The following is an 18,027-nucleotide window of genomic DNA, read 5'->3' on the forward strand; positions in this document are numbered from 1 at the left end:
TTAGGTTTATATCCTTTCCTTACTCTATTTAAATAATATCGCCTTTTTGTTTTACCAGTCTTAGATGCACTATATTTGTATTGTGCATTTCAATATTTTTCAGTATCTTTAAAGTGAACATGGGCAATTTCATCATCTGGGTGGAACAGAACATCTTGGTGGATGCCATAAAACTCAGGCTGTCTATAAAAGAAATTAAAAAAATTACAAGCACTAGGAATAAATCATACTGGCAAATTTAACTGGGATGGGAAATCTTGTATCTTTTATTGCCTTTTTTTAGGATCATTTTTAACAGTTGTCCTACAGGTGGCATGGGTGGAGATGGAAAGATTACTTTTTTGAAAACAACTCATTCAGCTGTTTAGGAAACTGTATTTTTTATTTCTGTTCCCACTTGATATCAGTAAGTCCAGAGACTGGATTTGAATTTGATGTTTTACATATGCTTCTTGAAAGCTCCGAAGGACTGCCCTGGCTTTGTCCCTACCTTTGTTCTTAACTCTGTAGCTTTTCTTTAGGTAGGTAACCATAACTTAACTGATTTGTATGTGCCATATGCAGTCTTGGCTCACTTCAAAGTGTAATCAAGTCATGAACTAATTACAATACCATATTCCCAAAGAATGTAAATTTAATTTCCCTTCAAAAAGAATGGGAATGTATTAAGCAATTCCTTTATATGAGAACTGTGGCATTCAACAATGTAATGCTGACGCTTCAAACAGAAGTGGAGTTCTTAACTTTTGTGGACCGTGTGGCCTTTTCCCCCTATGCATCTTCCCTTTTTATTCTTGCATCTTGAGTAAATTTACTGACTGGACAACAACATTAAAATATTCAAGCGTAAATTAAAATGGAACTTTTGGGCTTCAGATCAGAGATCACTCTGTCTTATTGTATGTGAGTTGTTGCTTCATAGTGTTTTCAGAAATGTGCTTCCTGAGGGTTTTGGATCAGAAAGGGATTGCATTTTGAATTGAAGGCTCATAAGGTTCGCACTGCACCAGACGATTTCTTTGATGCATTGAAAAGTGAATGTGCAGAAAGTTCCCTACAGGTTCTTAGCATCACTGTGCTAAGGAGTCCACATAAACTCAGTTATATAAGAAGGAGTGAAGTGAAGTTGTTCATAAAACATTTTATAACCTTCAGTCTTTGAAGCATCTTCAGAGTTTAGATAATAAACCTTCATAGAAGTTACTAGTCTTTACCCTTTCACGGAACAATGATTCTCATAGGTTCAAGCCACTTATTTTATTTGTCTTAATTTTAAAGGCAGGAGAAACATGTTAGAGCTGACTTTGATCTGTGCCAGGATAGTTTGATGTCTGAAATGGAGTCCTGTTGTTGATTTCTGAGATGAGACTATCAAAGCACCAGACTGTATATGTATTAAGCACAAGTTGTATTTTAAAATTAAATGTGGGTCAGCTTCTGCTGAAGTATGTAATTGTTTAATGCTAAAGGAAAGAGCCTAGAATATCTTAGCGTATATTTTTAAGTGTTCCTTTTAGATGTTAATTCATTAATACCAGCAGTTTATTTATATTCATATGACTTTTCATATGTAAGTAGTGGAAGCTGCATTATTTTAATCCTTTCTTTGGTTAGGAAGAAGAGAGCCTGCAGGTGGAAATCAGAATGACATACATATTGCTTCTTTCCCAAAAGGCACGGTATCTTTCTCCTATTGATATGCAAAATATTAAGGTAGAAAATAAACCCCATTGCCTCATGTGTCAGAATACAGAAGAATATATGCTTGGGCGATGCATGGAAAAATGTGGGCCCACATCAAACTGAGCACACTTACAGTGGAATTTGCCACGAGGCTGTTGTGGGCCTCTGGGGCTCTGCAGGCTGCAAATTCTGTTCCCTTGTATTGTGAGCACTTAAATGTAGCTTGAGCCTTAGCTGTAGATACAGGTATAATATTATTTGGGGACCTGGCTGTGATGAGTCTTAGCCTTTGCTTGATGTTTGGTGAAATGTTTTCTTACTCTTAAAACGCTGCAGCATTTTAAGGCATTTTGGGGCTACTGAGCACCAGTGGAGTGGGATGACATAGTAGTATGAGGTGCCAACGTTATAGATGCAGTAGTGTGTCTGTTAAACAGACGTGAGTTTGCATTGACATCGTTCAAGTTGCCAGCCATATTCTGGAAATGGCGTAGTGTTGGTGTTGCAGCCAAAGTAAAAACAACCCCAGAAAAACATCAGAACAAGGTAAATTACATCAGGCATGAAGCGCTTGATGTTGTGACTGTTCACAGCTCTTTGAACAGATATGGCACACAGCACACCCAGTTTGGAAGGCAAGTAGACAGGCTTGGGTCTGCCTGCAACTTACCTGAATAGATTTTTTTTTTTTGAAGACTGACCTCTCTTTGAGTGCTCTGCCTAGCTTCAGCACCTTAGTGTCTGTGGTAATTCCTCAGCCTCTCCACCTCAGTCTACTTTTTATGCAGTCTTTTTCTTGAAGAGGTTACCTGAGAGAGTGAAGAGAGTTTGGTCTTTGCTGAAACTGCCAATATGATGATCATTAGTCAGCTTTCTAGATGCGTGTCCTGAAGCAGATGTTAAAGAGAAAAAAAGTGTTCTGTGACTACTAGATCATGATTGCAGATGACAAAAAGCTTTCTTCATCACGTGCTGAAATCATATCCCTGAAGGTTTCTTGTATCTCTACTGCAAAGCGTAAGTTACTGCTATCTTATTTAAATTTAATCTAACTTGTGCCTATTTGATTTTTCTCTTCCTTTGCTATTTTTATTCACCTTTGCATATGTCTGTAATAGCTCTGAGTCTCTGGAGAATCTTCCATTGGATATAAGGGCTGATGGGACTGGAGCAACTTGTTGCTGAAGGTGGAGGTTTAAAGCTTTTGTGTTCTCTTCTGGACGTGGTGCTGAGTATGCTGCCTTGAATGAAAGGATAGTCAGAAAGTCAGAGCTACATTCTGGGGACTATAGGAATCAGTCATCCCTGGGTGTCTTTTTTCACTGCTTGGGAAGTCTGTTAGGGCTTGTCTGCATGGGTGAATGCAGGTAAACTTGCACTCTGACTTAATTTAGGTGCAACTTGAATCTGCTTGTTAGTGCTGTGCCTGAGCTGTGCTAACTGATCCTGCTGCTGTGAGACTTGTGTCCCCGACCTGGCTTGTGGAGCATGGGACTGCAGGGCTGTACCAGTGTGCACAGACATGCCTGATGACTCTGTGCCACAGTTTTTCAGTGTGTGAAAAGGGAATATTATAGCTTATGTCCATCTCCAAAATGCTTGTGATAAACTATTGAGCAGTCACTAAGTGACAAGTTAGGCCTACCATTCTGAAAATGGAAGGCCTTTGTTATTCGTTTGACTGACAAAAAAAAATCTCTTTCGTTTCATTCTCCTCACTTGGTAGTAGTTTTCTAGAAACTTTTTACAGCCTAAAATCCCTGTGTATGAAGGGACAATTTTTGTTGAATGATACAGGCTAAAAAAAGCTTGATTCTAAAGAGTGTCTCTGTTTTGCTCACCCACCCTTACAAGAAGTGATTTGAGAAAGGCAAAATATCAGTAAAACAGCCTTCACAGAGGGACCTGGTGTTGGCAACGTTTTTGTAAACCTCAACCATGGGTGTTTGAACCACTGTAGCATGAACATTGCTCAGAGAAGCAAGTGGGGCTGATGTTTAGAACGAAAAGCTCTCTAGGAAGTTGCTGGATGCTCTAAACCAAAGCATTTCAGATCTGAAACTGCTCTTGACTTAAAGCCAAAGAGGCACTGGAAGCAGTGTACTAAGAATAGTACAAAAGATCGGTGGGTGTGCAAGAGATTTACACTTATTTCCCCACCTTTGCCCCAAGATTCTGAGGAAACGAGGAACTGTAGCTGTTAGTCCTACTTCAGCTTAAGAGGGCTGAAAATATTTCAGCACCGAGTAAGCTGAGAGTAGTTAGTGTAGACTTAAAAACCTGAGGCTTAAGAATGCAGCTGGAGAGCGAATATGCTTGGAGACTTCGTAAGGTGGATGGAACCTACCTGCAAGGTCACAGCTGCTGGAAGAGGTGTCCTCCTTTCCAAGCAGCCTATTCCGTATGCTTATGTCATGCCAGCTTTTGCGCTTAACTGACTGTTTGCATTGCTGGGTCAGTTTGCAGCACCCTGCGAGTGAGTGGGAAGTTTGGGAGAGCTACAGAGCTGATGAAGATGGAGGGAGTGAGTCTCCATGGGGTGAGGAGAAGTGTGTCTTTAGCAGCAGCTGAGCATTAGTTTGGGTGTGCTTTCCCATGAAACCTCATCCCAAATTCAAAACTGTTTGTTCCCTGCCTAATGTCCCTTCCCTTGGAAATCTTCTAGCCTCTGTAAGTTTGACACTGCTTCATGCTAGCAGTCCCTCTTCTCAAATCCAGCTCTATCTCCACTGAGGTTATTATCTGTTAAGAGCCATAAATGAACTCTAAATTCTGTAACTTATGCTCAATGACATATTTAACTGATTTAGCCTATAAAATATATAGTACTTGCAGTATGACATGTAAATGTGACTGCTGAAATCTTAACCTTTGCTCATGGTTTTTTTTTGTGAGCTTTTTGTTCCCCTGCCCCCCATGTACAGCCTTAATGTTTTACTAACAAACTGCATAAAATGTATTACTTGGATACATTTCCATGCATATTTCTTGGATCTGAAACTACCAGTTTAGTGAAATGCCAAGTACCACTTCTCTCGGGTAACTAACATCTTGTAAATCCAATATTTGTGCTCTTGAACACATGAAGAAATATCTGATGTAAGCGTATAGGCACATCACTTTTTCTGTGGAATGCAAATATGTGGAAATTTTTGTCCAATAGATTTTTTTCATACTTGTAACTTCTTTTTTTAAAAGCAGGTTATGAAAGTAATTGTCATTATCTATGTTTTTGTCTAGAGACTGAATTGCCATAGTACATATGTGCCCTTCTTACATCTGGATGACTTAAATATTTTTGTGGCAGTATTATACATTGCCTGGCTAATTTGTAAATTTGTAAAAAAAAAAAGACATCATCTTGCTGCTTTTAGCAAAAATTCGGTAGAATGGAAGAGTAAGATCTAATATTAAGGCTTTTTTTTCTTAAGAGCATATTCTGCAGTAAATGTACCAGCACATTATGGAGAGTTATCCTACTTAGAGCTATTCTGCATGTGTCTTATATAAATGAACATTTTTTTTCTTTCCTATTTGAAGCTTCATGTTTACTTACTTACTAAGCAAAGTGGGGCTCTAGACTCTTAGACCATGGTGTGTGTAAAAATACATTGCTTAATGTGGAGTGATTGTCTGAATGAAGAGGATTTTAATCTTCCAATAAAGGAAGTTTTTAACAGTTACAGTGCTGATCAGATCTTAGAAGAATTTTAGGGGTATCTCTACTGCCATTCAAGCTCATGTTGACTGTTACCCTTCTCACTCATGATCACAAAACAGATTATTTGACAATTTTGGGATTTGCTTGCATGCTTTCTTAATGTTAATTTAGCATGTCATGTCTTAAGCTGTGTTTTAAATAAATGCAGCAGCTGCCAGCGAGAGGTGGCTGCGACATGTTCACAGCAAGGGCTCTGCAGTCCGTAAAACACAATTTGGGCATCTCTTTTATAGTACGTTTGCACCGTGTATGTGCGAAGCTTGGGAGTGAATGCAATCCTGCCTAGCTTTCCAGCAGGACTGATACTAACACTCTGGCAAGAGTGAGGGTAGGTGCACAGCCATCAGTTGTATGCCCCAAGGCCTTTTAGGGTACTCATTCCTTGTGCCAGCAGTGTCCTAGCTGGAGGGAGAAGAGGGTAGAATCTGTTTTGTGGGGAAGGGGTTGCTGCAAGCGAAGTGAATTAAGAGGGCTGTAAAAAATTGGTAAAGATAGGACTGTCTGTTTTTATATTCTGCCACATAACATGGGCTTAAATGAATTTCCCTATAATTTGTCTTCAAATACCAACATTTAACTCTTAGGCTGTATAAATGAACTGGCTTTTCCTAGAGTAAAATTCATGCCCTGCGTCCAGGCTAATGTGTTCACCTACTATAAACATTACTGCCTATGGTTACAACTGGAATAAAAAATTCCTTTTATATACATCATAGCTGGCAGAGACTCCTGAGACCACCACAAATCACTTCAGCCTTTTGGTGCTCTCTGACGAAATGAACTGAAATGTAAAACAGTTCAGGCTTCCGGCAGGGTTGCTCTGGAAAGCAATTAGCTTGTTTAGACCATTGTTTGTACCCTCCTGTATTTCCAGGAGCTGAGCAAAGGTGTTCTAGGAGCCCTCCTGATTGATTTAAACATTGGCGTTTAATAACCTCCCATTCCTTCTGAAAATATTTTGCTCATTCTCTGTGTAGCCGTCCCTTTGTTTAAGGGAAGGAAAACCAAAATCTTGGCAAGGCCTCCCCCTCCCCCAAAAGAACGAGAAGAAGAAGGAAAAAAACCCTCCAACTTCAGGGTCATAACAGGGAATAACAAAGCAGTGAGTTATTTATGCAGGCATGATTGGCAAAAATGATTGCAACATGAATTTGCCCAGAAGCAATGATTAGATCATAAAAATGTTAAGGAAATCTGTAACTCAACACCATTTTATAGATTGGAGAAGTTTTTGTTCCCTACCTTAATTGCGGTGACTTGTTATTAAAGTATTTATTCAGAGTAATCTCTTTGGACAGCGAGCCCTTATCCCATCTGCATGCATAATTAAAAGTGAGGGGGGAGAGAGGGGAGCATAAATGGTTTACCATGCTACATGAGCAAGGGAGGGAATTACACAATGACAGGTGAAGAGCAGATTTATCTCCTGTTGGAATTTCAATGCTGCAAGCAAGGCAGGACACTGTTGCTTGCTAATATCCTTGCAAACACCACAGTTGCTGCTTCTCCAGATTACTGTCCAAAAATCATTGCTGGTCGCTGAAAGGCCTGTAGCGCTGCATCTGTGGCTCTGGGTTTTGGAGCCGCTGGTGCTCAAGCGAAGAGATTGGATTTGGGTACGTGGGCTTATGAATCCATGTCTGTGCTTAAAAATGGACTATTTACTTACTTGGCTGGCTATTTATTTATTTATAAATAAACATTGGTAGTGTCTGGCTTTGCTGAATACAAATCAGAGGGCTGTAATTGTTCCAACTGAAACAATGTCATCACCTGCCTCCTGCTGCTGTCCGTTTTCCAATGATAAAAGATTTTTGTTATAATTCTTCTTTTTCTTCTCTCCGAGTAGAATGAAGGTTGTACTTGAACATGCATCTCTAGGCAGATTTATCATCATTAGGCAGTACTCAAACATGCAGTATCTGTTTTTAAATTGAACTGTTATGGATCTAAATCAGATTTACACAGAGTAAGTTGGTATATATTTGACTCTTAACTATTCGCTAAAGAGTATTTTTTTCCCTTAACTTCTGATGTTTCACCTCTGCAGCAGCAGTACAGAGAATGCCAGGAACTTTTGAGCCTTTATCAGAAGTACCTAGCTGAGCAGCAGGAAAAACTGTCGCTCTCCCTTTCTGAACTCAGTGCTGCCAAGGAAAAGGAGCAGAAGGTAAGCTCATCTCCCATCTCCTTTTTCAGTGACATCTTTGAAACACCTTTTCTCTTTTACTAGAACTGTGACTTTAAATGAATTTTCTTGCCCTGTGCAGTGTCGAATACTGGTTTGTGATTGGCTTTCCTTGAGTCCTTTCCTTCATACATGGATTGTAGGAAAACAAACACCACACAAGTTCTGGGTCAATAAGATGAGTGAAGTTAATTGGCCATGCTGCGATGGAGTAGGAATCATAAGAATCCCTGCCTTGGCTAAGAAAAATGTTAAGATGCTTTTCTGTTTTCTGTCCTTCTGGTTCTTAAACAGTAAAATAATTGCAGTCGCTATAGATATAGCCTTTTAAATTATCACTGTGGCTTTTGATGATTGAAAAGGACATTACAGATGATGTATTTGGTCAATAAGCGCTTTCACAAGCCTGTAAGTCAGCCCATCTGATTTAAGCTGTTCATAGAAGACCTATAATTATATATGCAGGAAAAAAACAACCCACCAAACCAGAAAATGTTGACTAGAAATATGTGTGAAATTAAGTGGTAAAATATTTCTCCGATGTACATGGGCAAAGGCTTGAAAACATAGTTGCTTCAGATTTTTTTTCTGATAGCTAGGTACTTGATGTGCATCCCTGCTGATAGCAGATTATGCCCTGTGAATGAAGGCTACTTATGCAAGTGCTCTACCTAATGTTCTTACCTGCTATTCTCTTTCGGTAGCTTACATGTGCAGATCTCCAGAGTCTATCCTACCTAAAACTATGCCTTTTTTTTGGGCTGGGTGCTTGATCTTTTCTTTCACTAGAACAGCCTTAAAGGCTTGTAATAGGGCTAATAGTAAAGTCATCAGCATGGAATATCCAGAGGTGCCTCGATTCTGGCCTCTTAAGTGGTTCCCTACGAACAAAACTGCACAGGCAGATCCTACTTCTCAGGAGCCTGTGAAGGAAGAAGTGCATTTTTAATTCTGTTCAGGGAGCAGGTAGCAATACTTCTCTGACTTCATCAGCATCAGGAATCATTTTTTATCCTGCTGATGTTTTTTTTTGTAAAATATGTTGTTGGACATTGAGCTGTTTGTCAGGCTTTTAGCCTTTATAAACATTTCATTTCCTTTCTTTTGTATTTTTATCTGCCATCCATTTTCTGATGGCATTGAGTTCAAACAAAGAACTTTTTTCTCTGAGAATGGATGATGCCTGTGTTCTTGCCTGTGATATGCAACTTTCTGGGGATCTCTGTTGGAAAATAATCCAGAGGAGCCTGTATAGTCCAACAGCACCGTGGTAGCTGTGTTTGGGATGATGCTAATACTTCTGTCAGGTTTTGCTGTGCTTAACATTTCACCTTTATCCTTTCAACTTTAATACACATATCATGTATTTGGTTATCACTCAGTGTATAGGTATCCGGTGTCATCGTATCAACGGTGCTGAAATATTGCAGCAGGTAATAGGAAACCTTGAGTCCATTAGCTGTCAAATCAGCATCTGATGGTAGAGCAATCCATGTTCATTTTTCTTCAGTCTTCTGATCACTGTATCGATGTACATACAGAGACTTCTCCAAATTTGTTTTCTGGTTTCATGTGCAAACTTTTGTCAAGCTTATTTTTTATCTCATTACTTCTTTTCTCTATACTTACAGATATTTTTTGTGCACAAATGCAAATAATATATTGAGGTTTGCCTGTCTATTTTATTTACGGTTACCTGGTCTGCAGCTCCAGCCTAGCAGGTCTGAAATTACCCTAGCGCTCTTGCCCTGTGCAAAGCTTTGTAGGAATAGGTAACAGCCTGTCAAATATGTTTCAACTGTGTTTTCTTATAGCTTGCAAAACATTTCTAATGTTTCTAGCTTTTTTCTTCAGTTTTCTTCTTCTATCAGTTCTGGTAGGCTTACAGCTGTTTATATCTTGAAGGCATTTGGAGGTATAAATTGTTACCCTTTTTCCCAAAAAAAGCACTTAATGCTATATTTCTTTCAGATTTGCAGGACTACCTCATTGCCTTAGCTCTTTCCCTAACACTCCTTGATGTGATAGCTATCAAAGCTGAAGAGAAGTCACCGAGTTGCTTCTTGTTGGACAGTTGTGTTATTTTCACACACCTTTTTTGTGTCTGACATTCCGTCTCTTGTCTTAATTCTTGAACTGTGAGCTCTTAGGGTCATGATAGGTCTCTTTTTATTCCGTTTTGAGTGTTGTTTTACAAGGGCTTGCCTGCTGGTATGTGCCTCGGTGGGGTGCCACAGGGGAATGTAGCAGGTAGAGAATTTTGTGAGGTAAGAATTGGGAGGGGACTAGACACAAAAAACTTTCCTCCTGCTCTGAGTGCTGCCCATGCCAGGTCTCTCTGACCAGCTGAAGCTTTAATGTTCTCTTTTTTTATTTTAAGGTGGACTTATAAAAAAGTCACCTTGTTTAAATATTAGGCTAAAGAAAGCCTTCCTGAGATTTGTCTGAATCCTGATCCATTGGGAATCTTTGCCCTATTGTTTGGTTTTTGACTGGGCTAAGAAAATCCTGGATATGTCTGGCTTTAAATCAATAGATATTAGCTTGCTGCCTATTTTTCACTTCTTTGAACTGCCTAGGAGAGGTAATCAGTGTTTCCTATGTCAGGTGGCTGCTGGTGTTACCGAGGCATCTGTGCTTCACTGTGAGATGCTGTTCTGATTTTCCCCATGTCTTGCAGGAACACGAGACTGCGCAGTTACACCCTGTACTGAAACACTTCTTTGTTTTGCTGGTTGTGAGCTCTTCTTTCCTATTCCTGTTCATTTTCCCCTTTATAGTCCTACTAGTTTGTTTTGATTAATTTCTAAGGCAACACCTGTATCTTAACATCACCTGCTTTTTGCCTGTCTGGCTTCCTCCTTACTGTAAAATAATGCTGATCATGAACCATCACTTTCTCCTGGGCTTAAACTGGGCTTAGACAGGTATTTGAAAGCACTTCCTTTCAGTGTTTAAATGCAGGACTTTATGTTAGAATGAGATAATTAACAGGTCAAGAGAACTGCCTTAAACATATATGGCATTGTTGCAAAAATAGATGGAGTTCTATGGGAGGAAAAGGACTGCAGTAGCCGTGTGCATGTGGCTAAAATGCAGCCCTGGCTTGTGGCTGTATTGAACTATTGCAGCTACTTTGGTGCTAACTTTTGTCTATTTTTGCATCACCTAACTAGAATAATTCTGCAGTCACATTTTACTCTTGCTTCTTTATAACAAAAGTCAGCCCTCAAAATTTAAAGAAGCATTCTGGTAGTAGGGAAATAAAATTGCTGGGAAGATGGTGGCGAGATGATTTAAGACAGAACTCTTGTGGAGTCAATAATCAGTAACTGGAACGTGGAGCTTCCTTTTTTTGTGAGATAAAGTTAATTCCATTTGAAAAGATACTTAAGGTGACATGAATTGAATTATTCAAACTGGCCTCCTCAGCATTAACTCTAGGTTAATATCTCATGATGCCTCTGGTTTCATTATAGGAGTTTTAAGTACATAACTTTTTATAATAAATTCAATACCTAGAAGCTGAACTGAAATTGGTTTACCTTCTACCAACCCATAAAAAGAAGCATTAATTGTAAAGTGAATATTAAAGTGGTCACTAAAGTTGACTTGCACAGATTCAAAGAGATAGCTCTTGTGTAAAGGAAGTAAAGAGTTCTACTGAACAATAGCTTCTGCCCTGATTTTAATAGAAAATACCATCCATATTAAAATGTAGTTAAACCTCTCCTATCAAAAATGATTTTTTGATATTCTTTCTGCATCTCCCAAACGTTCAGTTTTTGCCATTTTCAGAAGCTTTACACAGATGTAAAGAAAATTGTACTTGTTTTGGGTAATCAGGTCTGGCCTAGTTATATGGTCTTTGTTCCGCTGCCATCTCAAACAGTGGCAAGAATCCAGTTTACTTTGGCAAGTCTCTGTTTGATGCATCTGGATGTTCTGCAGCGTAGGGTAGGACTTGAGTCACAGCAGCTGGACAAGCAGCTGAGTTTCTGCAGGACTGGAATTCTTGAGCTGCTTCACTTAAGAGAAAGATAATACCTGTAGTCTCAGCATTGCCTGTTCATGCTAATCTTTGAATTTACAAGTACAGGTGGGAGCTTTTGTTTCTTATTTGTGGAAGATTACCAACACATCTACTGATTCCCTTGATTTACATAGATTCTTGTCGAGTTTGTGTTTTAAGCTTTGGTTCTCCTCCCCCTGCCTTGAAGAAGGGAGTGGGACTGTAGACAGAATGGAATGTTTTCAATGGGATATCTGTTTTCCCATTCGCAAAGCTCTGATCAGGAAAGAGGTACTGTTGTCTACTAAGCATTGTGCAACCATACTGAAAGACATGGTCTGCTTTGGAATGGCTGTAATATCTTATGAACTGTTAGGGGGATGCTGATTTTATTTTACTTTTTCTTTTAAATGCTACTATTTCTCTTTAATCACTTGTTCATCTTAAAAATTGTTGACACAGTCGCCGAGCCATTTCACAGTGAAGTATGAAGGAAGCCTTTTCTTGCAAGGACTAGAAAGCCTTTCTTTCTTTTCATGTCAGTCACTAAAATTCTTTTCCATATCGTTGTCATTTTTTGCCTTAATAAGGATGATTACATAGTAAAGCTTCAGACATTGGTTATTTGATTTATTTTTTTACCTTTGAAAAAGATAATTGAAGCAAGTCAATCTTCAGAAGCCCTTTCCTTTCTGATTGTCCACAGACTTTCCTATTCCTCTTTTTTTTTTTTTTTTTTCTTCAGCACAGGTCACCTATAAACACATTCTTAGCTTGCTTAAAGAAAAAAAAAATCCCACATATGCAAAGGGGTTTGAATGCTATAAGGTAAACCTGCATGATAGAATTGACTTTGTCTGTTTACCCAGCTGTACAGGAACAATGGATGAGCCCATCTGAAAGATACTTGAGAACTGGGATAATAAATAAAGAGCTAATTTGACTGTGGACCCAGGGGTATTGGAATAATTTTACAAAGCCAGACAGAGACAGAATTTTAGCATGAGTAAATATCGGGAATAGCCTTGCCTTACCTGTGTGTTACTTTTGGCAAATCCTCTGATCTCTCTCTGTGCATCTCTTATCTGTAAAGGGTGATAATGTTTTTGTCCTTATTCATTCTGTATTCTAATGAGAATGTCAGGTTTTGGGTGCTTCTTCGTGTGTATTCTAAGTGATTTGTGATGATATTTCAAACTTAGGGTGGTCTGGAGTAGACTAGGTTGTGATAGGATGGAGAAAAATTTTTTTTTTCCTTTCTTCTCTAGGTTACGAAGTTGTAGTTAATTTACCTGTCTTTTCTAAAAATGCTAACACCAAACAGCAGTGCAGATGGACATAAATATTTAAATGAAAAGGAAACATCAGTATTGAAATATCTGCATATTGCTAACATTCACAACAGAACTCCACCTGCACTCAGTACCCTGGAAATGTGTGCCATAGTAGAACTATTTGGCTTGCGTAAAAGCCGGTCTACTTGCATGCTGTGAATGATGCTGTATTCGTGGTGATAAGCACTCCACTCTCAGCTCACTGCTTTAGCGAGGTCTGAGCAGTTCGCTGCTCAGCAGAGATCTGTGCCAGTTCACCGTCTCTTTGTTCTGTTGTCTTTAATCAGCCTTGTCTCTAGTCTCTTTAGCATCTTTTGATTTTCTTTTTCTTTTCTGTGAAGGTGCTTCTTTTGGTTTCATCCATTTGGCTTTAAAAATTGTCCCTTCTGTTGAAATCTTTCCCTTAGGTGGACACTCATCTCTGGTATGTGTTTTTCTGTTAGGAATAAATCTGGAAAGAAGACTGTTTTCCTTTCCAGCAAAATATTCTCTTGGCCTTGTAGACTTAGGATATTGTTACTATTGTGAAACAATGTCTCTGATTCTTTATGAGACTTCAAGAAGTTCATAGCAGGACTGTTGTTCTTGAGAAGCACTTTACAAACTCTTAGATCGCATGTTGCAATTCCTTCAGTATAACCCTGGTAATAGCTCTTGGGAGAGATCATTGTGGCCATAGTCAGCAGCGTTCTTTGTTTCCCTTTGAAGGGAGAGTGAGGCTTCTTCACTGAATGCAAGGCTTTGTAAGGCTGCACTTTCAGTTATTTTGTGTTATGTTACAGGCCTTGAGGAAGAAAGCTTCTCTTCTACCCTTTACTTTGTAGAGTTACCCGTTTACTGACAGCCATTAGGAGTGCACACATCCCAGTTGCCTACACCTATGTTTGCACTTCGGCTGCATAGTCCATTTGACCTATGCATAAGCCCTTTGGTTCTGCTGTCCTTTGCCTTTTTCAAAAGTTAGGACTCTTGGAAATTGGTTTGTCGTGTGTTGCGGCCTCCTTGATTCACCATTTCCTGGTATCAAACTTGTTAGATTTCTTCTGCTGTGGCAGATCCTGTATATTGTGATCAAGATTATATTCCTGAAGTTCCTGTCTTATTGAAAACCCGTGCTAGAGACTTTCAAAGCCTAATTGAACAAGCAGCTTTGAAAATGGCCTTGTTTTGGTGAGGTTTGGCCCAGGTAACTGAGTTTACTTCCAACCTGAGTTTTCTGTAACTCTTCTGCATTCTCTCCCTACCAACCCTATCCAAGAGAAAGATCATCCTGTGAGAACCTGTTTTGGTAGAAAGTGAAAATGCTTCTGGGCCAGTAGCAACAGTCCAACAACTAGAACCTTATTTCTTAAACTGGAAATTATTAGAGTTGCTATTTCTTGCTATTGAAATGGATAGAGGCTGTAGACTAATCTAGGACTTCATAACTGAAATACCTTTATTCATCAGTTTAAATTCCAGATAGTGTGATATTAGTGATTATTATTTTGAAAGATAAATTACATACCATCTCTTGCCTACAAAGCACACATTTTTGTGTGTTGATCAGGTTGTTTAATTAGAACTGTCTTTATTTAATGAAAGCCAGGTGATTATCAGTTCAGAGTACTTTAGATTGGTCTTTGTGTGTCAGAAAGATTTTTCACGAGAGCCAGGGCTGTAATTTTCTTTCAGCTAAGAAGGTGGGAATTCGTTATCTGTCTGTACCAGGATGATTGCCTGCAGAAATATCTCTTTGAGTTAGTTCTGAATGCCCTAAGATTTAGCCTGTATTCTTCATTTTGAGCTGCAAAAAGTTCAAACTTAAAGTTTTTCTGATGTACAGTTTGCCATTTGAAGTTTATAAAGACTTTGCTCCTGGAAATTTGTCTACCATAGGACAAAGTCATATATCTCTTGAGACAGCTGGACTCATTTCCCTATATAAACAATATATCTAGTGAGATGTCATCAGCACAGACTGTGCATCTCTGGCACTTACAGCGAGATTGCGTACGCATTACATGTGATTATGATTTAGAACAGCCTGGTTACCTGTCTCTGGTCCAGTGAATGTGTTAAATCATAGAATCATGGAGTGGTTTGGGTTGGCAGGGACCTTAAAGATCATCTGCTTCCACCCTCCCTGCCATGGGCACCTTCTACTAGACCAGATTGCTGAATCCCCATACAACCTCTTCTTGAACACTTCCACAGGTAGGACATGCACACCTTCTCTCTGCAATTTGTGCCAGCGCCTCACCACCCCTAGAGTGAAGAATTTCTTCATAGTAGCTAATCTAAATCTCCCCTCTTTCTGTTAAAAAAACATTAGCCTTCATTGTATCCCTGCACTCCTGATAAGAGTCCCTCCCCAGCTTTCCTGTAGGCCGTTTAAGTACTGGAGGGCTGCTGTAAGGTCTCCCCAGAGCCTTCTCTTTTCCTTGACTAACCCCAAGTCTCCGAGCCTGTCTTCATAGGAAAAGTGTTCCAACCATCTGATCATGTTTGTGGCCTCTCCTGTGGGCTTGCTTCAACAGCTCTTTGTCCTTCTTTATGTTAGGAACACCAGAGCTGGATGCAGGGCTCCAGGTGGGGGTCTCACCAGAGTGTAAAGGGGGAGAATCATCTCCCTTGACCTGATGGTCATGCTTCCTTTGATGCAGCCAGACCAGGATATGATTAGCTTCCTGAACTGTAAATGCAAGTTGTCTGGTCATATTGAGCTTCTTGTCCACCAACATCCCGAAGTCCTTTTCCTTGGCGCTGTTCTTAATCCATTCTCTGCCCAGCCTGCATTTATGCTTGGGATTGCCCTGACCCAGGTGCAAAACCTTGCCCTTGTCCTTGTTGAATGTCATGAGGTTTGCACAGGCCTACCTGTCAAGCCTGTCCAGGTCCCTCTGGATGGCATCCCTTCCCCCCAGTGTCCACCATACCACACAGCTTTGTGCCATCAGCAAACTTGCTGAATATACCCTCAGTCCTGCTGTCCGTGTCCCTGACAAAGATGTTAAACTGGTCCCAGTACTGACCCCTGCAGAATGCCACTTGTCACTGTTATCCACTTGGACATTGATTGAGCCATTGACCTCAACTCTTTGAATGTAATGATCCAGCCAGTTCCTTATCCAGCGAGTGGTCCATCTGTCAAATCCATGTCTCTCCTGCTATCCTCTTGGTGCCTGCAGGATGCCAGGCACAGACCTGGGAGATGCTGCCACCAACACAACCATCACCTCCATGGGATGTGGAAATTTTTTTCTGTGATGGTCATATTGAACTAACTAATGAAGATATAGACGCCCCTAACAGAAAGCTGGTCCTCCCATAAACTGGTCCTCATGGTTATGGTTTTTGCACGTACTTATCCCTTTTCACAAAGGGACAATTAAACTCCCATAAGTCTGCCAAATTTATTACATTCTGTCTACCTAAATATTTCCTGTCATTTCAGTTGAATGTGGCATTTTCCGGTTCTTTTTATCTTGCAACTGCTTAACTGTCACACGTTCTCTCCGAGCTGGCTAAATGTCAAGGGTGGAATAAATTATTACTCACATAGTGTTATTTGTACAACTGTAGTATTTGTATTGGGGACCAGTATGCTCTTGTGCTAGGTAGGCATCTGAATCTGAATGATGGTCACTGCTCCAAAGAAGTCACGATGGCAATGTATTGAAGCATTTTTTTTTTTTTTAAATCATTTGGAGATGAAAGCTGCTTTAAAGATAAATACAGGATGATTATATTGAGTGTTACTTACTGATATGTATTTCTTGCATAAATTTGACTTTTCTATTTACATTGCTTCCTGAAAATGCCATTATTAATAGAGTTCTGACATCTTATGTCCCTTATTACTGCCTCAGTAGCATTTTATTTCTGATGCTTTAATAACTCAATGTAGACTGAAAGGATAAAACTGGAGGAATTGACTGAACTAATTAGACCCTGATTTGTCTGGCTGTCCAGTGCCTGACAAACATGTCTTTGACATAAACAGAATAAAACATTTTTGCCATTAGCCATTCACAAATAGCTATTTTGGCAGAGCTTTGAAACTATTCAATACTCAGGGCATATTGTGCTGGATAAGGCACCGATTCAGGTTTTTTCATTTTTGTGACTCCTCCTTCCTGTCTGTGTTGAAGTAGAGTCATATTTAGTAGCTTCACAAAAACTCAAAAGCAGTTAGCGCAGTTATCACCCTAACAAACTGAGTATTTCTGAGAAAGTGGAAATGTTCCCATTTCAATTTCTGGTTAATGACACACTTGAGTATGGGATCTGAAATGTCAGTCTTTGTATTTTCAAACCTGTAGAAACTTGAATAAAGCTTATACATAAGAGCAATCAACTCTGATAGCAGTAGGCTAAATATCGGTTTCTGAAAATAAATTTTATATGAATCTATTCTCCAGACAATTTGACTTTTAAATGTTTAAAAATGTGACATCTTTATATAAGTGAATACAGATTGAGGCAGGAGCTATAAAAACTTGAAGTTTCCATGCATCACCTACTTTTCACTATCACCTGTTAGACAGCACAACCAGATACAATGCAGGCTTTACTACTTCCCATTGCAATAATTTACTGCCCTTCTGACCTATAAACAGATAACCGTTAGCATGACTTGATACTGTTAGATGTTTGGATACATTCTCGAAGGTAATTCATGGTTTTAAATATTGTATGTGTGAAAGGTTTTATAACCCAGCATTTGGAAAACGGCAGCATTACACTTCCTTGAGCAGTGTTCTGGGACTAATGATTTGTCACTGCAGCCACGTTACAGAGCTTCCCGAGCAAGCGCCCTCTCTGCTCACCTCCTCCTAGAATGCTTTATTCTTGCATAAGGACCACTTAAAAATTCATTAAGCACCTTCTTTTTTGTTAGTGCTTTCCTGTAGGATGACTTCACTACAACCTGCATGCAGAAAGTTTTCAGTGACCTCAGTGATTTAGACTTAAAACCTCATTGCAGTAAAGGGGTGATGCTCCATTAAGGAATTTGGGAGTGAATGTAAGTGGCTTCTTGTCCTGCATCTATTACTGACTCACTCTTTGACCTTGGATGATTATTTCAGCTTTCTGTGCCTAAGTT

The 18,027-nt window shown here is 39.5% G+C and overlaps 1 protein-coding gene across 5 annotated transcripts in view; it reads left to right on the top strand.

The window, feature by feature from the left end:
* KIAA1328 (KIAA1328 ortholog) overlaps positions 1 to 18,027 on the top strand; it is a 176,705-nt gene that overhangs the window by 61,833 nt on the left and 96,845 nt on the right. For all 5 annotated transcript variants that reach the window (XR_008447657.1, XM_054053605.1, XM_054053608.1 and 2 more), the window contains one exon: positions 7,447 to 7,574. Coding sequence is in view for 4 of the 5 variants with exons in the window: in XM_054053605.1 (XP_053909580.1) it covers positions 7,447 to 7,574 (128 nt within the window). In the remaining variant the exon portion in view is untranslated. The remainder of the gene's footprint in view (positions 1 to 7,446; positions 7,575 to 18,027) is intronic.

Source organism: Cuculus canorus, chromosome Z (genome assembly GCF_017976375.1).
Source record: "Cuculus canorus isolate bCucCan1 chromosome Z, bCucCan1.pri, whole genome shotgun sequence".
Taxonomy (NCBI): Eukaryota; Metazoa; Chordata; class Aves; order Cuculiformes; family Cuculidae; genus Cuculus; species Cuculus canorus.